Here is a 23,908-nt window from a genome sequence, read left to right on the forward strand (position 1 = left end):
AGTTGAGAGAGAAGAATTGTTTGGAGATGGAGAAAAATTGCCTGCTCCAAACCAGGTTCCATCTCCCTCCCCCTTATCCAACTTTGCCAGAGCGCATCCTGTTTTCCTTGCTAAGTTTACTTTCAGGAAGAGAAGAATTTCTTTTAAGTATACCCCTGGCCCTGACAAATAGCTCCTAGATTAAATATTAGTGTATTTATATAGTGCAACACCATGCCACTATGTAAAAGAACAAGATGAAGCCCTAAGACTTGATGTACAATGATCTCCAAGTTTTTTTTTTAAGTGAAAAAAGTCAATACTCAAATGGTATTTATACCAAGGCTACCCTTTGGAAGGAGGATCATGATATACCTTTATTTGCTTGGAAAAATAGGAAAGGTAAAAATGCTTGCCTCTGGGACTTCCCGGTGGCTCTGTGGTAAAGAATCCGCCTACCAATGCAGGAGACAGGGGTTCAATCCTTGGGCCAAGAAGATCCCACACGCCTGGAGCAACTAAGCCTGTGTGCCACAACTACTGCAACCTTTGTGCCTAGAGTCTGTGCTCTGCAACAAGAGAAGCCACGGCAATGAGGAACCTGCACACTGCAACTCGAGAGCAGTCTTTCTACCCCCCGCTCACCGCAACTAGAGGAAGCCCACACTCAGCAACCAAGACCCAGTGCTGCCAAAAATAAATAAATAAAAATTTAAAAAATATGCTTGCCTCTGCTGAAGGAAAGACTCTTCATTCTAAAACTTCCCATATGAAAAATAATTTTAACCATATACATGCATGACATTTCAAAGTTAAAGTATTTCAGTGGTCAACCTGGCAAAGTAGAAGAGTAGATACAGTAAGGGCTTCCCTGGTGGTTAAGACAGTTGGATCCCTGGGTTGGGAAGATCCCCTGGAGGAGGGCATGGCAACCCACTCCAGTATTCTTGCCTGGAGAATCCCCAGGGACAGAGGAGCCCGGTGGGCTACAGTCCCTGGAGTCGCAGAGAGTGGGACATGACTGAGCACAGATATAGTAAGCATAAAAAAAAAATAGGAGAAAAGGAGGACTTTACATTAACTGTGTATTTCAGGAGGAGAAGCTTGGATTAGATGTAGAAATGAAACATGTCTACCTCTCCATCTTCCTGAAAGATGGCCCTTTAAGTTGTGTGTGGTGCACTGGGAAGACCCAGAAGGATGGGATGGAGAGGGAGGCGGGAGGAGGGATCAGGATGGGGAACACATGTAAATCCATGGCTGATTCATGTCAATGTATGGTAAAAACCGCTACAATATTGTAAAGTAATTAGCCTCCAACTAATAAAAATAAATGGAAAAAAAAAATAATAAAAGCACCAGGGAAGTGAGAAGTTGCTTAGTAGCAGTGGGGGCCCAGCCTAGCTCTGTGATGACCTGGAGGGATGTGATGGGGGGAGGGAGGGAGGCGAGGGATGGAGGGAATGTGTGTATGATTACGACTGATTTGCATTGTTGTATGGCAGAAACCAACACAATATTGTAAAAAAATTTTTTTAATTAGAAAATATTTAAAAAAAATTTTTTTTTTTAAATTAGAGAAAATAGGAAAAAGGAAAAAGCTCCCGGAAAGTAAGAGATGGAGGGATCTAGAAGATCCTATTTAATGAAATTAGAGGACATGTGCTGTCACTTCCCAGGTTTGGGGAGAAATGGAGAGAAAAGAATATATGTGGTTAGAAAGGAATCCGAGTTCTCTTCTAACAGAGCCACGAGGAGTCTACTCCTGCCCAGAGGGTCGAGAGGTTTGGCACAGACCGTTCCGGGTGCCCAGGATCGGGAGCTTTGCTTCATTGCCCCTGCAGTGAAGCCCGCCGCTGCCGGCCTCCTTCCCCTCCGCCTAAGGGGATCCTGTCTCGAAGCTGTGCTCTTGAGAAGGCCGGGGAAGCGTCACGCTAGGGACTCCTGGTCAGGCCACACGGTGGCCAAAAGCTCCTTTTCAAGGAGACACTCACACACACTCAAGGTAAGCCAGAGCCCTGGGTACCCCCAGCTCCCGGGAGGCCCGAGGTAGGTTTTTGGGACACGTAGGTACTGGGGGAGGGTCTCAGATTTAAATGCTTTAGGGGGCGAGACGGGTAACTTAAGAACACTCGAAGCCATCAGGTAAGAGGAAATAGTGGGAACTTTGGAGAACTGGGCAATTGAATATTCGGACTAGAGGTATGCAGATTCAGATGTTTACAACCGTGCTGGCCAAGCAAAACACTCTGGAGTCTGGCTGGAGTCACCACCAGGTTGCGATCCTGCGTTCGCCTCGGCTCAGTATCCGATTCTCCCGGGTTGCTTCAACCTGCCGCTGAGCCTCGGCCCGTCCCCCAGCCACTTCGGGCGCGCGCGGAGCCAAGACTGTGCCAAACTTTGGCGCGCCTCCTGACGGCGCAGTGTCCCCTCGCCGCGCTCCCGGTGTTGCTCCCCAATATCTCGGGGTTCTGGCGGAGGCAGTGGCCAACCAAATCTTGGAGTGCCTCAGAACCCGCTGCGGGCTACATTTTCTTTCTGCCAGATATGGGGCTGTTGCACCCGAGACGTTCTCCCTTGGGCCACTCTGGGCCAGACGCAGTTTTGGGCAAGTGGGGGAGATGCAGAGATGGAGTGGGCGTGGGAAAGCAGCGATCCACGCACCGAACCCGGCTGAGGGGCGGCGCTGGTCTCGAAGGGAAGCCCCGCCCTGCTTAGCCCCGCCCCCGCGCTCTAGAGTTTCGGCTCTGGCTCCCACCCAGCACTGAGTCCTGGGACTCCGAGAAAGCCGGAGGTGTATGGTAGCGTTTCCTCTGCCCGCGCGAGGCATCACTTGCGCGCCACGGAAAGCCAGGAGCTGTCCGGCAGCCGGGATCATCCGCTCCGACTGGCACCGCAGACGCTCCTGCAGCCGCGGCGGGAGCTGGGGCACCCTCGTCCTGAGCGCCCCGAAGCCCTGCGCGGCTGCGCACGTTCCATCTCCGCGCCTTTTTCGCGGAGCAGAACCAGAAAGAGAACGGGCGCCTGATTCCTGGGCATTGCGCCCGGCGCGAGGTGCGGGATGGAGAGCAAGGCGCTGCTGGCCCTTGCTCTGTGGCTCTGCGTGGAGACTCGGGCTGCCTCTGTGGGTAAGGAGCCCACTTCCTAGAGAAAACGGAGAGATCGGGTGCGGGCGGAGAGATAGGGATGAGGAAGCAGGACCTCATCGGGACTGATAGAGCTGGAGGGGTGAAAGTGACTTGACACTGTGTTCTTTCATTTACCAAAGAGGAAACTGAAGCTCAGTGACTGACCCAAGTTTACCCAGAAAGTTGGTAGTCTCTTGAGCCCAGTTCCATCTCCACGACTCTGTTTTCCGACAGGGACCCGGGCTGGAGAGTGTCCTGCAGAAGCCGATACACCCTCGGGCTCTTGGGGGGCGGGAGTGGGAAGGCGCCCCGGGCTGGCAGGCAGGAGGTGCTCCCGCAGGCGGGAACAGGCGGGAACAGGCGGTGAAACCTTGTCCGGTTGCGCGCACCATCCTCGCCCGAGCGCGGGGAAGGAAGTCGTCTGGGAGCCAGGAGCCAGCTTGGCCGGAGGGCACCCTGCGCTCAGCTCTGCCTCTGTAGGAGTCGAACCGGGACCCCGGTCTGATCGTCGGATGTTCCTTTTTGCTTCGAGCTCATCTGTGCACACACATTGTATGAGGTGGGGTCCAGGGGAGAGCGAAACTTTTCCTTCTTCCTGGTGCAGGACGCCACTCTCCTCGCGGAGAGAAAGGGGAATGGGGCCCTGGACCCGGGGCTGTGACAGCTCCCCAAGGTGTCTCCAAGTAATAGACACCTTCTTATTGTAAAACAGTTTAACATCTTTCAGAGCGCTTTGGTCTTTTGGGTAAGCACATGGTCAGAAGTTCACGTTCTGAAACCTCTCTGAGCTATTTGGTACTTAGATTGGGTGCCACTTGCTACTCCTTGCCGTCTAAAATTTCTCTCCTTCAAGGTTAAGAACACACATGCCCTTGCTGCAATAAATTTCCTTTCTCTCTCCATCCTTTCTCCCCCTTTTCCCCTACCCCGCCTTTCTCTCTCATCTCTCTGTAGCCAGTTTGCTGGTTTCCAGATTTTCACTCTTCGGAGGGCCAGAAGGAAAAGGGTGAAAAAGCAAAAAAAAAAAAAAAAGCATAATTCAGGGGAAAAGTCTTACAAAATTAAAATTCCTTATAAATTAAAGTATCACCTGTCTTTTTTTTTTTTTTTAGGACACTCACATGCATATACAGTAACAGGATCATCTGTCTCTAGTTACTGAATTTTCTTAATAATGACTCGGTTCATACATGCCAGCTCTACCAGGGACACTCATTTGTCCCTGACAGGACCTCTCTCTGTCTCCCTTTAGGGGGAGAGAGTGAAGTTCTGGAACTTGTGGTTTGTTCTGCATTCCCCAAAGATGTGAGTTGCTTTTAAGCCCAGGGTGTCCCATAGCACAGCAGTAGGAACTGTAATCTGGTTGTCCTGAATATAATGATGAGGTTGCCCTTTTGGAGTGTGTGACATGCTTAATTGGATTGGGCTATAATTGATGCCATCAAATTTTAGAGACAGAGGCACTGTTGTTTTTCCTTCCTGTCTTTGAGCTGGAAGGGTAATAGTGCACAAATGAATTAATTTTGGTTATGGGATTTGAACATAGAAGAGCTTTTTATTGAGTAGCAGTGTACATACTTCTTAGAGTTATTTCTTTAGAACTTTCTGAAAAGCAGAACTCAAACCTGCCAATGAAAATGAATGAAGCTTATCGGAGCAAAAAGAAATTGAGCGTTGGTCTACATGTATGAATTTGAAGTTATCATTATTGATAGCCTTGTAGAATAGATTTTTGTTGGAGATATGTCTCTAGAATAGTATGATGTTGTTTTGATTCCCTATGAATGGAGAACTTTTTTTTTTTTTTTTTGACATAGGAAAGTGTGTCCAGAGTGTGTGATAATCTGTGGAGGCGATTTACAAGAGATTTTCAGGAATGTTTTATTTTGGTGATGGTGAGAGCATAGCTTATTTAAAGTTTAGTCTTTACCATTTTTTTCTCTTGTGAATGTGCACAAATAATTGATTGTTTCTCATTTGGGTCATCATCTGAATTGTATTAAGTTACTGTTTTTGACACGATTCTCAACTGAGTGTTTCTCAGTCACACTTGATGTCTGTGCTCATCCAAATGAATTGTTTTCATTTTCCTTTTCTTAGATGCAGCAGGGCTCAATTATTGGAAGACTTTTCTTTTGCTTTTAAACATTTTGCTTTACTGTTTGCCTTCTTTGGGGGTGGTTATTTCCTTCATGTTGAAAAGTGCTCTGCTGATTAACTGATTGTGACACCCCCCACCCCCCGCCCGACCACAGGTATCCAAGAGCGGCCCATCGACCATGTATGCCTGCCTCACCTGAAATGCTTGTTAAAAGGCAGATTTGTAGGCCTAGTCATATTCTGATACATGCTCAACTTTTAAGACAGTTGCCCTGAAACATGTCAGGTCCAATGCCTATTAGCCTCTGAGATTTATTGATATAACAATTTCCAGTTTTTAAAATAAATTTTGATATTGAGCAACAAATCTACTAACAACGTATTTTGCACATCTGAATGAGTGCATGAGAACAGTGTGATCAACTCGTTTTGCCTGCAGCTGTTCACGCAGGGGTCCACAGAGTTAGTGCTCTGCACATTTACACTAAATATTTGTTCATTCTTGTTTATTCATAGTTTTTCATATTTGCTAATACTCTTTTATTTGCTCAACAATTTGAATCCCAGTGTAGGCCTATAGAGTCATTGTTCTTAGTGAATGTGAGTTAAAGGTCATATGAAGCTTGGGTGCTTACCTAGCATCAATTACTTTTTAAGGTGATGTTTTGAAAACCTGGATACCAATTAAGACCCTAGCATGGTGGACAGTTTTTCTTTTTCTGATGCTTTTTTAACACCTGGTAACTCTTTGCATTTAGTTGGCAGAGAACTCAATTTTCTTGCTGTGGAGTGACCCATGGCAAGGAAACTCTGTGGTGTATTTAGGTAGATACTTTTCCTGTGTTCCAAGCTTGGTGTCAGGACAAGCTCAACACTTTGATCAATAAGTTGAGATTCCCCAGTTGCAGTTCATTAGCATTATCCTTTTTAAAGTCCTATTCCCTGAGGAAAAGTACATGCATATTATATGACATTGGAAAATGTTTCTTTTCTCAATTCCTCTCACCTAGTTTTAATGTACGATTGTTCAACCTTGGCAGTTCAGTTACCAGAGTAAGTGCATTAGAAAATCAATAAAGGCGAATAAGACAAGGTCATGGACATCTGTGCCCCCACCGAAGTACATCGATGGACTAGGCAGAACTCGCTCTATGTAGTACTCATTAATCAGCAGTTTGGTCAAATGTGTGCATCCTATGTTTTATAAAAAAATGTCCGTGGGTCCTTTCCCAAAGGAGTGAGGTCATCCGATGAAGGTTCATTTGGCTTCAATGTCCCATATCCTTTTCTAAGACCTTGAAGTTGGCAGTGCAGGAAAACAGGAACTCCACCCTCGCTCCATGAATTGCAGAGCTGTTGTCTTGGTTTATGACCATCTGCCCATTCTTCCTGTTATGACACAGCTTGTGAACTTTTACTGGGAATGGTGAAAAGTAAATTCACAAGTTTTGCACAATGAACTGCTGAAGAAGCCTTTTAAAGTATAGTGTGTGCATTGTTTATGGAAGGTGTTTCCTATTGGCCCTGACTCAGTGGCAATTACATTCATTTATTTAATTTGTTTCTAGGTTTTTCTAGTGTTTCCCTTGATCCACCCAGGCTCAGCATCCAAAAAGACATACTTACAATTATGGCTAACACAACGCTTCAGATCACTTGCAGGTAAGGATGCCTTTTAGATTCAGATTTCCTGTGTCAAATATCTCATTGTTTATTAAAGAAAAAATAATTTTCGTACAGCAGAATTGTAATAGAGTTGTTGTAATTGTTTATAAGTAGTGAGGTTTCTAAGAACTGATGTAGTAAAGAAAACATGAGAAAGGTTTTCTCCCCAAAATTCTGTGCAATTTTACTGATATTTTTTTCCCCTACTATCCTCTACCAAGGCACACACACCCTACTAACCATTATTGATAGCACATGGCATGTGGTATGTTATACCAAGGAGGTACCCTTAGAGTTAAAGAAGTTTTGGGATGTATTTGTTATTCTCAGCAAGGCTCTTGGACATCTGTTTAACATTTTTCAAGAACTTTATTTTATGATAAATTCTGACTGTAGTAGCAATTTAATATTTGGTCATTAATATTACTGAGTGAATCTCATGCTCTGGCTTGAGGTTCTGACATGTCTGTCACTCACCAGCTAGCAAGAAGTCATGCTCTTGATACTTACTCGCTGGGAAAATAGGTCTTCTTGACAAGAAAAAGAGGCTTTTAAATTTTGCCTTCCAGCCCCTACTGCAGGAAGAAAAGTAAGAGACCTTAGGGTTTGATGTAGTGATTATGCTTGTCAGACCCAGAGGCTTCTCGGGACCAGGGTGGCTTTGGCAGAAATGATGGGTGGAGGCGACCTTGTCCTCTGAGAAGAGTGCTGAGGGTCCACAAAGAACCTTGGGGCGCTTCTTGCCATTGTTTCTCCGTGATGAATGTGAAGTGTTCAGCACGGTGACACCGATCTACTCTAGCTTGCCGAGTGTAAAGGATACTCTAGTTCCCTTACCAAGGGTAGGTCACCAATGCCCAGCCTTTGGGGAAAAAACATAGGAAGAGGTGCTATTGGCCTAGCTTTGCTATTTCAAGATGCATTTCTCCATAGATTTTCCTCTTAACCACCCTTGACAAGAAAGGTTATTTAAAACCCCTGAGATTCTGTACTCCCTTTATGTCGTGAAAAAAATAATGGAGTATGTTAAAAGTAACTTCATTAATGTCGCTGCAACTTGATGTCAAGTTTGCTAAAGAAGGATCAGCAATATTACATTTGTCTTCACGTTGACCGCCTTCTTTGGGGCTTTGCAGAGAAATTATGCAATGAAAGTAGTCTGTGCTTTAATGCTGTCCTTTCAACATCCTGTGAGGCCCTTAGACAGTTGCGTTCCCTTCCATCCTAGCCTCACCTCTTACTCTCCTGACTGCCCACTCTTCTGTAGCTACACTGGGCTCCTTGCCATTCTCCTAACACTCCAGTAGGAATCCACCCCAGGGCCTTGACATTGCTGTTCCCTTTGCCTGAAACTCTGTCCCCCTCAATGTACCTACGGCCCTCTTCACCAAGTTGCCTCCCTCCAGAACTAACTCTTCACTTGTTTCTTTGCATCTTCTAAATTTTCCTCATAGTACTTATCACTACATTTTATATAATATATTTTATTCGCTTTTTGAACGTTTTAGCTTTATTGAAGTTTATTTACTTTTTTTTTTTTGCCAGTGTCTTTCAGTTAGATTGAGGTTCCATGAAGGCACTGATTTTAGTTTGGTTTCTTCACTGCTGTATTCTCAGTCTTTACCAATGTTTGGCACTTAACACATGCTTAATAAATATTTGTTGAATGAATGAATGAGTTAATTTCTGAAATTAAGGCTCTGCCTTTTTGTGATTTTGTCCATTACATCCTGTCGTCACAGGTAAAAGGCTGTGAATCTGTTTGTTGAGGAGTTTGTATAAGTTGGAGAACTAAACCTTCTATTTTCTTAGAAACAGCCTGATAGGCATTTCACTTAAATACTTGCTTGAAATGAATTTTTCAGGGGTCAGAGGGAGTTGGACTGGCTCTGGCCCAACAATCAGAGTGGCTCTGAGAAAAGAGTGGAGGTCACAGATTGCAGTGACAGCTTCTTCTGTAAGATGCTCACAATTCCAGAAGTGATTGGAAATGATACTGGAGCCTACAAGTGCTTCTACCGGGACACTGACATGGCCTCCGTTGTTTATGTGTATGTTCAAGGTAAGTGGTTAAATGCTCACTTCTCAAAGTGAGTTACCAGTTACAAAGCACAATAGGTGCACAGGATTGAGGACAACAACAGCTCGCTCTGAAGGCTGTCGGCCAACAGGAGTCCATAGAATTCCTCTCTCCCAAGGCCTCCTCTGAGGACAGGATTCAGTGATTTGTTCTGCAGCTTGGGCCCTGTTACACCTCTTTTACCCAATTAGTTCAGTTCTGATCTTTGTTTCTAAGGGAGATCTGTGTTCACAACTGGCAGTGGAGATTTATAAGAAGCCTTCTGATGTTTGAGGGAAAAAACCCTGAAATCCTTGAAAAGGAAGATTCAGGGATGAATTATGGAGCAGTTTCTGTGAAGAGATAGGTTATCTACAGCAGATTCAGAGATTTCCCCAAGAATGCACAGGGAATCAGCCAAGGGCTCTGGAGCTTTTTGTTCATAAGAACTTTTTCCCCCTTTCTTACACTTTATAAAAAACAAGTTTCCATACACTCACGCATATGAAGACACTGACTCAAAGAGCCTTTTGAAGACAGGATTTCTTTCCTTTGCTTGGTGGTCTGAGATCTTGGATGACGTGCCCTGTTATCCTAGAGTTTGCAATTTGGAATTTACACTGTGGAAGCCAGCTTACCATCCATGTAGGGTAAAAGACATGTCACGAGTATTTAGTATTTATAATCTGAATTATTCTTTCCTTTGTGTTTCAAAAATCATATATTAACTTAATTTTCCTGGGAAAACTGACTTAACTAGTGAGATACCAATCATGTAACTTTGGTGAGTGTTAATTGTATAGTATAGTACTTTGCTTAGATATACTAAATATTTTTCTTTTCAGTAAAGATGAGCTAAATTTTATTTATACATTTGTATACCTCTGTACATCCCAGAGAATCTAAAGCAGGTGAAGATGGCTTAGGCTTTTTTCCAGAAGCATCTTTTACAGAACAGGGATTTCATCAGCTTTGGGAAGCACACTTGCATATTTCCATTTCCATTTCAGTAGTGCAATATGGTCAGTGCAGTGGAGAACCATCAAATAATGTATGTCACTCCTGGACTGCACAATATTTGAGAATTAATTTTGTGCCGGGTAAGCACAATCCAGGATAGATTCTGTGTCCTCCTCCCTTCTGCAGAAGCTGAAAGAGACAAGGCTCAGATCTTTGAGAATTTCTGGCTCCTTTTGATCTGGCAGTCTTGGGAGATCAGGCTTTCTCAGAAGATTGCAAGGATTTCCTGCTTTCAGGCTGTCTGGAAATACTACTAGATGAACCTCTCCCATAATATCTCGTTATTTCCTTCTCCTCAAGTCAGGAAACCTGGAGACATGCGAAAATTCATTTCATGAGTTCCAGTAAATATTTTATTTTGAGAGGATGGGTGGTTGTTTGGGTTTCTTTTGTTTATTTCCTTTTGGGGGGGTACTGAAATAGAATTGATTTACTGAATAGCTTTAGTCTTACGTCAAGGGGTTAATTTAGCTTTCAAAGACTTGCTGTATAAGCAAGCTATGTAATATTTCATAGCACGTAGCTGAAAGATAGGTAATATTAAGAAGTAGCCATCTCCAGCACTGTTTATTTGTCCACTGCCTGTCTTTGAGAATACCATCAAATTCTACTTCCTTTCTAAGCCTAGTGTTGTAGGAGGTGAGTTGTCCAAGATTTAGGTCATGAAGTTTAACAATGGAAAAGAAAACACTGAAGTATTCCCTATGGATAGTCCTTTAATATCCCCTCTGGTCCCCACCTTACTTCCTTAGTCTTCTGACCCCATTCCCTCCAGCAATGATGGAGCCAGGAAGTGGGTCTTGGCCTCGTAAGATAATGGCTGTGGCATGTGGTGGCCTGGATTGGCTGCCTTTCTGTGTTTTCCAGCTGGGAAGGAAATCAAACTTCTGCTGTTGCAGGGAATTAGCTGCTTATCCCCCTTTGGTTTAATTAACTCTTTCTCCACTTGGACCAGCGACCCTGAAGAGCTCTGAAAATGCCTGGTCAGGTGTGTTGGGGGTATTGGTATGACCCATTATCTCTCAGAGATTTCAAGCATGAGTTTACCCCAGCTCTGTCCCTGGGGAAAGGAGTGGTTTCCCAGCAGCATACTAACATCATATGATCAATGTTTGAACAGCATTGAAGTCTCTTTGTTTTTTTCTCAGTCTTTGCCATGATGGTCTTTCGTGTTTTGGTCACTGAAAATATTAATGACTACTGAATCTTAAACTAAATGCAATAACTATTAAACATTACCTTATACAGGATCTTATATTTACTCTTCACAATTTTAAAATACATAAGCTTTCTCCTGAATTAAAAATGGTCAAAAAAAAAAAAAAAAAAAAAAAAAAATGGTCAGTTATTTCTTTATTTTAAAGATCCTTTGGGAGCCATTAATCTGCTTTCATGACATATTATTTGCTTAAAGAGAAAGAACATGAATTTTTTAAATATTAATAAAACTTGATAGGCAAACTATACAGATTTAACTTTAAATTTACTTTAAAATTTATGTATATGAGAGATGTATAATGTATATGAAAATGTTCATGAAAATAAAGACATGCGCTCTTTCACTTTGAAAGAACTGTAGTGATCAACTTGCCAGGTTTCTACCAGACGACCTACCTCCAGATTCCCTTGCCTAGTGAGAAATGTCTTTCCCAGTCATTCATTTCTCTGGTTAGGGTTTATGAACCTGAAAGATGACCAGCTTTTCTAGTAAATGCCATTAACGAATGAAATTACATTCTTATCTAGATTACAGGTCTCCATTTATTGCTTCTGTTAGCGACCAACATGAAGTTGTATACATCACTGAGAACAAAAACAAAACTGTGGTGATTCCATGTTTGGGGACTGTTTCAAACCTCAATGTGTCACTTTGTGCAGTAAGTTACATCTTCCTCCATCATCTCTTACCTTTAATTTTTAGCTAATATTAAGATGATTAGCCTGTTTATATTGTAATTATATATATTATATATAGTATATATTATATAATATTAAAATCAACAATGAATTTTAAAGGAAACTTTAGGAAGGGTCAATATGACAATAAATAAAACCAATTTGTAATCTTAAAATAAGATTAATTCTTTAGTGTTCATGGTTTTCACTTTTGGATAATACAATTAAATATTTGATGCTGCTTTTTCTACCCAGAGGTATCCAGAAAAAAGATTTGTTCCTGATGGTAACAGAATTTTCTGGGACAGCAAGAAAGGCTTCAGTATTCCCAGCTATATGATCAGTTATGCTGGCGTCGTCTTCTGTGAAGCAAAAATCAATGATGAAAGCTACCAGTCTATTATGTACATAATTGTGGTTATAGGTAAGAGGACAATTCCTTTTTAATCTTTAATATTAGATAATAAAAAATAGCTTCTTATGTTAAGATCCTAGAAGACAGAAGATATTGAGAAATATATTAATTCAAGATTTAGTGTTAAGCAGTTCATTACATCCCCTCTTTCTCTATCCAATAAACCTATGTGCAATTGAGGTTTTCCTCCTTTCTTATCAGGAGCAAGGATGAATAAGAGTTCTATTATAGGAGCATATTTTATGAAAAATTCAATGTTCCGAGCATTGCTTGGCATCAGTTCTTTTTAAGTATACCTATTTTATGGAAAGTTCAGTAACTTTCTAAAGCTGGACCCAGTGACTATTGATTTCTCAGATTTTACTGCTTTTCTATCCACTGGGCTATAACACATTGAAAATCTGTTTAGAGCTTCTTTGTGAATCTCTGTAGACCATTTTTCCTGGGAGTTACCAAGGTTTGGGGAGGCCCTCGGGAAATGATGTGATTCATTTTGAAGTTGCATCTTTTCTGAAAAAATGTGAGCCAAGTTATAGATTTGGTTTCCCTCTCACTTTCCCTTTTTCCAATTTACTTGCTCCAGGGTACAAAATTTATGATGTGGTTCTGAGCCCCCCTCATGGAGTCGAGCTGTCTGTTGGAGAGAAGCTCATCTTAAATTGTACGGCACGAACTGAGCTAAATGTGGGGATCGACTTCCACTGGGAATACCCTTCTTTGAAGGTAACACTAACAGCTCAAAGCCAGACCTCCAAATACTTTGATAATAAGCTCCACCGAAGTTTGCTTGAGAGAGACAGGGACCTCTTTGGCCAGATAAAGTTGAAGGGCCTTAGCTCACACTAACACACACACACATACCTTTTAAAAGAACTACAGGACATACATCTCCCATAGAAAGAAAGAGGCAAAATCAAGAACTCTGTCCAAGCTGTGAAGATTAGTTTTCTTTTGATGATTGTGTCTTTCCAGTTTGCATTATTCCTCTGTTCTCCAAAGTCCTTGATCTATTTTCCCTTTAAGGAAATCTTTTGCAAGAAGTGGCATGAGACATTCTTCTCCTTAGACTGTGGTCATATTTCCTTCTGTTTCTGCAGTTTATATTTCTCTCATTCCTGTTATGTGAGGTTTTAAAATTCCTAATTCAGTTGATTCTATTTATTTCTCCTAAAACCAAATTTAATTGTCATCTGCATAATGTTAAAAGTTCAGAAGTCTCTATTATTAGCATTAAATAGTGTTCACCAAGGGCCAAGACTTTTGTGGGTATCTAGAAGCTATTGGGGAATGTCATGCTGGCCATTGGAAGTTCAGTAACCTCTTTTTCAGCATCAGCATAAAAAACTTATAAACCGGGACCTAAAAACCCAGTCTGGGACGGAAATGAAGAAGTTCTTGAGCACCTTGACTATAGATGGTGTAACCCGGAGTGACCAGGGGTGGTATATCTGTGCAGCTTCCAGTGGGCTGATGACCAAGAAGAACAGTACGTTTGTCCGGGTACATGGTAAGCCAAGATTGCCTTGGGAATTATGCTCTGCCTTGAAAAGGGAGGTAATTCAAATAAGTTTAAGCTAGTTAAGTTAAGTTAAGCTAGTGAATCCTATTTTGTTCATTCAGAAGATGTTTTTGAACTCTTGCTGGGACCTCAGGGTCAAGAACATAGCTTGGGTTCAGAGCCCAGCTTTAGAGATGAAATGAGCTGATGCAGTAAGTACTCGCTAAATATTACTTGTTGCTGCTATTCTTATTATCACTATAACAAGCAGAGGGTTTTTATCTAAGATCATTTTGCAAGTTTTGTTCAATTACAAGGCTGAGAGGCTTCCTTGAATTGCAAGCATAAGCCTTACAATTGGTGAAAGCTATATTTAGTTAGTTTCTGTGGGGCTTTGAGAAAACAACTTGATTTCCCATTTATTCTCTTTCACTCACATAAATGTCTCAGTTTAGATGATAATTTGTATGGCATCTAACTTACAGGCCTTTGTAAGAGTTTGGATTTTATAATATGGGGATGTAAGACGGGTTTTGAGCAGAGAGAGACGCGCTCTGGCTTGTGTCTTTATAGGATCACTATATATATAAGTTTTTTTTTTTTTTTCTGATGTGAAATACTTTGGGGGAGTAAGGGCAGAAGTCGAGAGGCTGGTTAGAAGGCTAATTGCAGTCATCCAGCTGAGAGATGGATGGTGGCCTGGACAAGGTTGGTGGAAGTGGAGGTGGTGAGAAGTGAACTGATTCTGGATATAACTTTGAAGATAGAGCCAGTAGCATCTGCCTGTTGATTCCCTGCCTGTGGGATGTAGAGAAAAGAAATAGAAGATGACCTCTGAGTTTTTAGTGTGAGCAACTGAGTGAATGGTAGTTTTCTTAACCGAGATAAGGAAGGTAAGGAGGGGAGTAAGATTTGGGGACCCAGGGTTTGGTGGCTTCATTTGGAGATGCCTGTTAAACACCCAAGTGGAAACTTGAAGATATTAACCTAGATCCCAGAGAAGTTGGGGCAGGAGATGTAAGTTTAGGAGGAAGGTAATGGACGAGAGGAGGTGTCGACAGAGAAGAGGTCTGAGGACTGAGTGTGCATGGGGTTATGTGTAGGGTGTGAAGGGACCGAGGAGAAGGAGCGCCCAAGGGCTCCTGGGGGACCCAGAGAAAGCTTCCCAGAGAAGCAGGTGCTTGGACTGAGTGAGACTGGCGTGCTCAGTGGACTTGCTGAGCGGACTGGGGGACAGACAGACATTGGAGACCTGGGGTGAGAGAGAAGCCGGAATGGGACCTGTGGGAGTGTGGGAACCGCAGCGACTCAGACCCACAGCTTTTGACTCTTCACTTGAAACTCTTCTTAGAAATGGCCTTGTCTAAGAAGTTGCCCTCTATGAGAAAAAATTGTCTTTATTTTCTTCCAGAAAAGCCTTTTGTTGCTTTCGGTAGTGGCATGGAATCCTTGGTGGAAGCCACCGTGGGGGAGCGTGTCAGAGTCCCTGTCAAGTACCTTGGTTACCCTCCTCCAGAAATAAAATGGTAACGACTGGAAATAATGCAGAGCCTTGTGCCACAGAAAGCAGATCCTCAGATTGGACTAATTCCTGGAATTTTTTCCCCCATAGGTATAAAAATGGAAGACCCATTGAGTCCAATCACACAATTAAAGTGGGGCATGTGCTGACTATTATGGAAGTGAGTGAAAGAGATACAGGGAATTACACTGTCATTCTTACCAACCCCATTTCAAAGGAGAAACAGAGCCACATGGTATCTCTGGTGGTGAATGGTGAGTCTGTTCAGTTTTCCTTCTCTGCCCCAGTTCTGTTATAAATAATTTGATGATGCCCTCCGGAGCAGCTGGGCACCTGTGCCTCACTGGCATCACGAGTAGGCTCCTGTGTATAAAAATGATCCAGAACAGTGTGGCTTGAGACGAGGAGGCAGCAGTGTGCTTTGGACACTTTGCTTACGAGGCCAGGTGATCAAACCTTGGTCAAATGTGAGAGTGAAGTAGACGGCTAAGTACTGTGGGATGAAAGTGCCAGCAGGGACCATAATCAGGCTCAGCTGCAGTACCTTTGAATTGTGCTTCTGGCATGCAAATGTTTAAGATTCTCCTTGAATTTTGTGGGAACTTTCTAGTTTGATTTGGGGTTAATGTATCAGTGATGCACAGGTAGGCTCCAATGCAGAAGGCTTTTCTAGGTGGACATTGCTTGGAAGTGTTCTAATCTTTTTTTCAACAGATGTCTGGGACCTAACTCTGAGGCTGTAAAGGGGACATATTAAATTTTAGATTTAAGGATAATTTGAACTTTATTTTTCCAACCTGAAAGATGCTTATTTATAATGAGTCTTCTGGGTGGGAGAAGAAGGTCATCATGGTCAAGCAAATGCAAGAGATGCTAAGTTGATGGACATCGTATATTGCCATCTTCCAGTGGGAAAGGGCAGGAAGACAGAGTAGCTGAGATTTAACAAACATGTGACTAGTGTACCCCTCCGCCATACATCCGTTAATATCTTGCTCCAGACACAGGTTGGGAAATACCTGTCTGCTGTAATTCTTTATGCTCTCTACTGGCATAGCAGATTAAAACTTCAGAACCTTCTCATGTGATATTAAACCTTCTCATGTGCTTCCTTATATATCCTGCCTATATGTATCCATGCTCTGTATGTCTACTGAGCTTGACTTCATTTCTTTGCTGGCACATCAGCTTCAAGGAGTATTTTAAAGATAATAGGTTCCAGAAATGTCATTTAGGAGCCAGTTGGATATAGGGGTTTGGGAGCAGAAAGAAGCTGAGAAGCTGGTAGGAAGGATGGGAAGAAGGAAATGAATAAGAAATAAAGATGTAAGAATGGATGGTGAATAACCACCTCATTCATCCTGGAAGTCACTCCACATTTGATTCACCCTAGCGTTTACCCTCCTCTCTAAAACAAGCATTAAAAAGGAGTCAAGTTTTGAACGCATAATCTTGGGCCTTAAGTTGGTAGTGATGACAAGATAGTTTCACATTAATGACTTTGGAGCCAAAAACAGAAAAATGGGAAAGAAGGAGGTCAGGCAGGGAAGGAATGGAGGGAGGGAGGCAAGAAGATAAGAAAGGATAGGAGAGAGGAAGGAAGGCAGGAAGGTGATGAAGGAGGGAGAGATGGAGAAGGAGGCAGGGTGGTGACCTTGTCAAGTCATTTCACTTTTAAATTTTTCTCATGTGTGAAGTGGAGAACAATAATAGTGGCTGTGAGGATTAAGTGAATAAATTGGTGTAAAGCACTTAGAACAATGTTCAGCACATAATGTATCTGCTTACTCTATTATTCACAACTGCAGTGTATTTTCTGGAGGCTTGCTCAGTCTTGTGCAATTGGAAGGGCGAGGAGAGCTCTCCCGCGGATGTGGATGAGAAAAGCGAGTCATGGGGCAGTGAGACTCCACAAAGCCACCCGGCTTACTAGTTTATTGTCATTATCGTGAGCATCACTAGAAGTCAGGTGTCCTGCTTCCAAGTCTAAATGGTCTTTGAAAAAGCAAATGGGGGCAAAAACCCTATGCTTGGAAAAACACAGGCTTTGGTTGGTGAAAACTGTGTCTTTCCATCCTCAAAGCTGATTGACAGTTCAGAAGTTGTCTTTCTCATCTCCAGTTCCACCTCAGATTGGTGAGAAGTCGCTGCTGTCTCCCGTGGACTCTTACCAGTACGGCACCTCCCAAACGCTGACATGCACGGTCTATGCCGTCCCCCCGCCAAGTCACATTCGCTGGTACTGGCAGCTGGAGACAGAGTGCACCTACCCGCCCGCGTGAGTAGGACCATGCCCTTTGCCCCTACTTTTTTGCACCTAAAAAAAATAATTATTTATTTGTTTTATTCTTTAGAGTCCATGTGTAAGTGATAACAGACAGTGTTTGTTTTTGTCTGGCTTACCTCACTTACTCTGATAATCTCTGGGTCCACCTGTGTTGCTGGAAATGGCACTATTTCATTCTTTTATATGGCAGAGTAGTACTCTGTTGCAAATATGTAGCACAACTTCCTTATCCACTCCCCTGTTGGCAGACATAGCCATGCTACAATACGATTCTATTCTAAGCCAAGAAGGCTATCTCTAAGGTTATTCCTCAAGCAGTACTCTTCATCTCCTTCCATCTTTCTCTGTGCTATGCCCTTAGGAGATAGCATTCCTTGGGGTATCCTGCTTTGAGATTAGCTCTCTCTAGTTAGCCCTTATGTCTGCCTCCCTGAATGCAGTTTCTTTGCCACTTTGTTAATTGGCAGTCTTTGGTTTTTCTTCCTATGCCAGTCAGCCAGTGAATACCCCAATCTCCTTATCTGTGAGAAGGTCCATCTCAGAGGAAGTACTGATGTTTGCGAGGGAGTGATAGACCTCAGAGTCTCAGGTCCGGCTTATCAGGTCCTAACACACAAGTCCAGACATCCTTAGGAAAAACAGCAACAACAAGTCACCCACCACCACCCTAAGCAGTGCACTTCCTGTTGTTGTTTTTGAGATGGCCTCTCTAGTTTCTTCCTCAGATGCTGACCGTTTCCTACACAAGGATACAGTCCCAGGGAAATTACTTTAAGAAGCCCAATGGCTTCTTAGTTTCCTTGCCTTCCTTTGAACTAAATTAGCTTGAATTGTCTTGTCGATCCAATTTATGAATGGAGGTTTGTTCCCAGAATAGCTGCTTCCCTCCTGTATCCTGAATGAATCTACCTAGAACCTTTTCCTCCATTGCGGAGGCCTATTTTTAATTGGCGCCAAGTCTTGTAACTTGGTGGAGTGCATTCGAAGTTATTTCTAAGAATGTAATAACCAAAGTCTGACTCCTTTCCTTGATATTGATTTGAATTAAAGGAAAATTAAGTCATGACATCATCTCTTACCTCTGTCTTACAGCCTCGCTGCCTTAACGACAAACCCATACACTTGTAAGGAATGGAGAAACGTGGAGGACTTCCAGGGGGGAAACAAAATCGAAGTCAACAAAAATCAGATTGCCCTAATTGAAGGAAGAAACAAAGTGAGTTTTAAGTTTTTGAATTTGAAAATCTGTCTCTCTTTTATGGAAGGATGGACTGAAAGCAGGGTAAAATAATAGGTGAGGAAGATTGGAGATTGACTGTCAGATAAAGGGAATGATAAAATACTAGCATGTTAAGTCAGTTTGAAAACACCTTTGACTTTTAAAAGCACTATGACTTGCTATTACTGAATCAGAGAAACATAAAATACATATGCCTTTAACTCTGTACATCAGTTGTATGGTAATTCTGATTTTATAAACATGAAAGTGAGAAAAGGTATGCAGTGTTGTGTTACGACATTTTTAATTTTTTGGTTCCAAAGCTCATTTTGTATGATGTATGAGTAGCATCAGCATAGTTCTAATTGCATGGATTTGAGTGCAGTCGGTGCTGGAGGATGAATGGAGTAGGCAGGTCGCAGCAGTGGGGGGGCGCTGAGTTTTAGTCTGAGTGCATGTGCATAAACATAGGCTCCGTTGTTTATGGCCTGGGATTTGTTTTTTTCACAGACTGTAAGTACTCTTGTTATCCAAGCGGCCAACGTGTCCGCTTTGTATAAATGTGAAGCAGTGAACAAAGCTGGAAGAGGAGAGAGGGTTATCTCCTTCCATGTGACCAGTAAGTGCTCTCCAGGGGCTGGGCTGGCTGACAGATACTCTGTCGTCCTGGCTATTCCCATGAGCGCCAATGGCTTTAGGAAGGGAACTTGGGTGGATAATCTCCAGGGGCTGGGCTGGCTGATAGATACCCCATGTCATGACTATTCCCATGAGCGGCAATGGCTTTAGGAAGGGAACTTGGGTGGATAATTGACGCTTTTGTTCGTAGATGAGAACTCCTCAGGTAGCTCCTGGACTCATGTGAAGTCAGTGCGTTTGACTTCACAGGGGAGAGAACAATTGATTTTGACCGTCAAGTCCTGCGCCGTGTTTTTTGTCTCTGTCATCAGAGTCTTAGCACAGCGCTTGGCTTAGCGAGATTCACTCAGTATTTGTGGGCTTGCTGTTGAAGAGCTGACAAAGTTAGGTTTTGGGGAGACAGTTGTGATGACATGGGAGTGGTGCCGCCCTGATGCTGCCGATTTTGTCTGTTCATCTTAATTTACGGTTTGGCTTTAGCTGACTGAGATAAAATATTTCAGTCTGGGCCAATTCATGGTAATAAATATAGCTTTCCTGTCAGTGAGTGTTACATATCAATGAAGAATTAAGTTTGTAAATCTCATATTATAATTATCCTCTTTCAATTTGAATTTTTTAATCTTAAAACTATACTTAGACTCCAAGTGGAGATTTTATAAATATCTGAGGGATTCATTTACATTTCCAGATAATGTGTTTTAGCAAAACAATACGTTTTGAAACCACCTTGCCCAGTTTGGTTGTGTCCTTGTATTCTGCTGTCTGGGAATGCCAGGGCTTCACTTTTTTTGGTGCTTCGTTGCAGACTGCAGGCAATGTGAAAGCAGTAGCAGAAAGCCCAAGGTAAATCACTATCTTCTAACCATGGGTTTTACATTTCAGGGGGGCCTGAAATCACGTTGCAACCCGACACCCAGCCCACCGAGCAGGAGAGTGTGTCTCTCTGGTGCTCCGCGGACAGAACTATGTTTGAGAACCTCACGTGGTACAAACTCGGCCCACAGGCCCTGCCCATCCACGTGGGCGATTTACCCACACCTGTCTGCAAGAACTTGGATGCTCTTTGGAAAATGAATGCCACCATGATCTCTAACAGCACAAATGACGTCTTGATCATGGAGCTGCAGAATGCATCCTTGCAGGACCAAGGAGACTATGTCTGCTTTGCTCAGGACAGGAAGACTAAGAAAAGACATTGCGTGGCCAGGCAGCTCACAGTCCTAGGTAGGGCGATCACTCTGGACCATCCAGAGGCAGTTGGGATGCCTTCAATGTAATGCTTTCAGGGCCCATGAGAAGATTGTCCTCTCTGTGCTTATACATTAGACAGATGAGCTCATATCTGACTCACTGAAAGTCCTCAAGGCAGAAGGAAGCTAATCATGCTGAAGTGGTGTATTAAAAAGAGAAAATAATCCTATTCTTTCCAACCCTGATGGTGGGGTCGCTCACTGCTATCTTCAGGGGATTACCCTAGACCAGGGACATTTCTGCCTCATTCTTGGGCATTCATCTATTTTAATAGACATGTATGTGTGAATGCCCACCGTGAGCTTGGAGGGTGCTGGAAGGTCACAGTGGAGGCTAGGTGGGTAGGATGAGAACACAGACAACCTGTCGTAGTCCAGTGAATGCTCTGTGTCCATGAAGACCGGGCTTGTTTTCTGCTTTACTCCTTGCTGAGCTCCAGACATAGAACACAGTGGCACATATTGCTTGATAAGACATTTGCTGCCTGGCGAGTGTGGTGATGGGGTTGTTTAAGACCTGTGAGAGCCCCTGTGAGGCCCTGTGTGTGTGCCTCTGGGGCACAGCTCAAGGTCAATGAGTTGATCATTCTAATGAGCAAAAGGCTTTGTCAGTGCCACATGAAGCCACTCTCTGCACCTCCTCTAACATTTCACCTTGCGCAAAATCTGTGCAGCCGTGTCTCTGTCTCTGGGGAAATCAGGCAAATTTAGACAGTTTCTCTTTGTACCCTCTCTCCTCATTTTCTCATCTCCTTAGTGTCCCTTCCTAGTTTCTAGGATGCATATGTTCTGTTTTGTTAAGGAGAACTGCCCAGATAAGCTAATTTATACTGCAGTTTCAGACGAATAATATTTCAAAGGCCTTGACATATTTTCAGGCAGGGACTAGGATAGATTTTGCTGGTGTTAAGACTCTGGTGTCAAAAGAAGAGATTTTTTGAGTGTAGTCATCCCAAGGCTCTTCAGATCACAGTCCATATATGAGCATGGTTTTTCTGTTCATCTTGGTGACTGGTCTGGTTTCAAGCTAATGAAAAACTTAAGAAAGAGATGTAAAGGAGGCTCCCAGCTTGCCATGCCCAGGAAACACTTGCTCACAGTGGGCTGGTTTGCTTCCCTACGAACTCCCAGGTTGTTTTCCAAAAATTATTCTTGGAAATAGACCAGAGTCTATTTGCTTAAGCCCCAGTGCAGTTCACTGTTGAGGTACTGTCGTTTTGCCAAATGCTGAAGTGGATTCTTTCAGCAAAATTCCTTTCGATATTCAGTTGGTTTGGACAAGTTATTTCCATAACATTTTGCTGATTTGTAGGAAAGGTTAAATCTAAAGTTGTCCTGTACATTTAAACAAGTACCCGTGGGTCTCATTTTTTTTTTTTTAAATCTTTGACTTCTGTTAGAGTATTATTATTTTATCTATGCTTTACTGGAAATAGTATTGAACTAACCTTTTAGGCTAACTAGATTCTGAATTCAGCTGTTAACTTAGTTACAGGGACTTGGACAAGTTGTTTAACCCATTTCATCTTCAAAATAAGACTGTTACTCCCATCATAGAGTTGACAGTGAGCAACAGAAGTAGGACAAGTGAGTTTTGTAAAAAATACCAAATAAATATAAGTTGTTCTTTGTTGAATTGCACTGAAGTTATATACTTTCCAAGAGAAACATGGCAGAATTCTTGGGTATCAGTGGCTAGAATTTATCTATATATCTATCTGATAGGAGGGAAGTCCATAAGAAAGACAACTTTAATTTTGTGTTGATTACCAGGTCGAATCACTAGTATGAATGTTCAGAGATGCAGTAATCTGTCTGAACTGACTTGTTTCATTTAACTTTGCTCAGTGACCAACACTCCTGTTGTCCACCTCTGTGTATTTTCAGCCTAGTAAATTAATAGTTTGCTAAATGGTTTAATAGTTTACTGATATGAAAACTGCTTCAAAAGTCATAACTAAATGTCCTGTGATTTTTGTGTGTGTGTGTGTGTGTGTGTGTGTGTGTGTGTGTACATAGAACGCATGGCACCCATGATCACAGGAAACCTGGAGAATCAGACGACAAGTATTGGTGAAACCATTGAAGTTTCCTGCACAGCATCTGGGAATCCCTCTCCACAGATTACGTGGTTTAAAGACAATGAGACGCTTGTGGAGGACTCAGGTGAACAGAACATGTCTATCTCACTTTGGCTGTATAATTTTCCTAGAGATATTGACTAAAGTCCATATTATATCTTTTAAAAAAATTATTTACTTACTCATTTATTTTTTTTAAGGTATAGTTGATGTACAATATTATTTAATTTTCAGGTGGACAACATAGTGATTCTCAACTTTTCAAAATTATTACTCCGTTTATCATTATTGCATAATATGGGCTATATTCCCTGTGCTATGCAATATATTCCCGTAGCTTATCTATTTTATACATAGTAGTTTGTTCCTCTTAATCCCCTACCCTTTGGTATCTTCCCCCACCCGCTCCCCTCGCCCCACTGGTCATCACTGGTTTGTTCTCTGTATGAGTCTGCTTCTTATTTGTTATATTCACTAGCTTGTTTTATTTTTTAGATTCCACATAGAAGGGTCATACAGTATAACATCCATGTTGTTTCTTGATTTGTTTTAGGCAGAACAAAAAGCAGTATTAGTGTCCATGGTCTGACTCATTTTGTAGACTCAGAGCCCAAGTATCCAGAGGCTGCTGAATTTTCATGGAAGCCACTGGTGCTGAGATAGCAGTTGACCGTGACACTTTGGAGTCAGACACTAGCCTAAGATAAAGGGAAACATGTATATTAATTTTTTTTTCCTGGAAAGCTCCATCAGACCACATCATAAAATAAAAACCCTACTGTAGAGCACGGCTTCCCAGATGACTCAGTGGTAAAGAATCCGTCTATCAATTTAGGAGACGTGGGTTCGAACCCTGGGTTGGAAAGATCCCCTGGAGAAGGAAATGACGATTCACTCCAGTAATTCTTGCCTGGGAAATCCCATGGACAGAGGAGCCTGGCTGGCTACAGTCCATGGGGCTGCAAAAGATTCGGGCACACCTCAGCATCTAAACAACAGTTGTCCAGCACAGGGAGCTCTACGCAATGCTCAGTGGTGACTTCAATGCGAAAGAAATCCAAAAAAGGAGCAGATATATGCATGCACATGATTCACTTGGCTGTACGGTAGAAACTAACAGCATCATAAAGCAACTATATTCCAATAA

The 23,908-nt window shown here is 42.6% G+C and overlaps 1 protein-coding gene across 3 annotated transcripts in view; it reads left to right on the top strand.

The window, feature by feature from the left end:
- Window positions 1–2,757: 2,757 nt before the first annotated feature.
- The window catches only part of KDR (kinase insert domain receptor), a 47,567-nt gene continuing 26,416 nt past the window's right edge, over window positions 2,758–23,908 (top strand). For all 3 annotated transcript variants that reach the window (XM_065914033.1, XM_065914032.1, XM_065914034.1), the window contains exons 1-14: window positions 2,758–3,107; window positions 6,776–6,869; window positions 8,738–8,934; window positions 11,698–11,828; window positions 12,103–12,271; window positions 12,846–12,985; window positions 13,592–13,769; window positions 15,172–15,286; window positions 15,373–15,536; window positions 17,404–17,560; window positions 18,662–18,785; window positions 19,299–19,407; window positions 20,313–20,654; window positions 22,700–22,846. In XM_065914033.1, the coding sequence (XP_065770105.1) occupies window positions 3,041–3,107; window positions 6,776–6,869; window positions 8,738–8,934; window positions 11,698–11,828; window positions 12,103–12,271; window positions 12,846–12,985; window positions 13,592–13,769; window positions 15,172–15,286; window positions 15,373–15,536; window positions 17,404–17,560; window positions 18,662–18,785; window positions 19,299–19,407; window positions 20,313–20,654; window positions 22,700–22,846 (2,134 nt within the window). In that variant the 5' untranslated portion in view covers window positions 2,758–3,040. The remainder of the gene's footprint in view (window positions 3,108–6,775; window positions 6,870–8,737; window positions 8,935–11,697; window positions 11,829–12,102; window positions 12,272–12,845; window positions 12,986–13,591; window positions 13,770–15,171; window positions 15,287–15,372; window positions 15,537–17,403; window positions 17,561–18,661; window positions 18,786–19,298; window positions 19,408–20,312; window positions 20,655–22,699; window positions 22,847–23,908) is intronic.

The sequence above is a fragment of the Muntiacus reevesi genome, chromosome 22 (genome assembly GCF_963930625.1).
Source record: "Muntiacus reevesi chromosome 22, mMunRee1.1, whole genome shotgun sequence".
Lineage (NCBI taxonomy): Eukaryota > Metazoa > Chordata > Mammalia > Artiodactyla > Cervidae > Muntiacus > Muntiacus reevesi.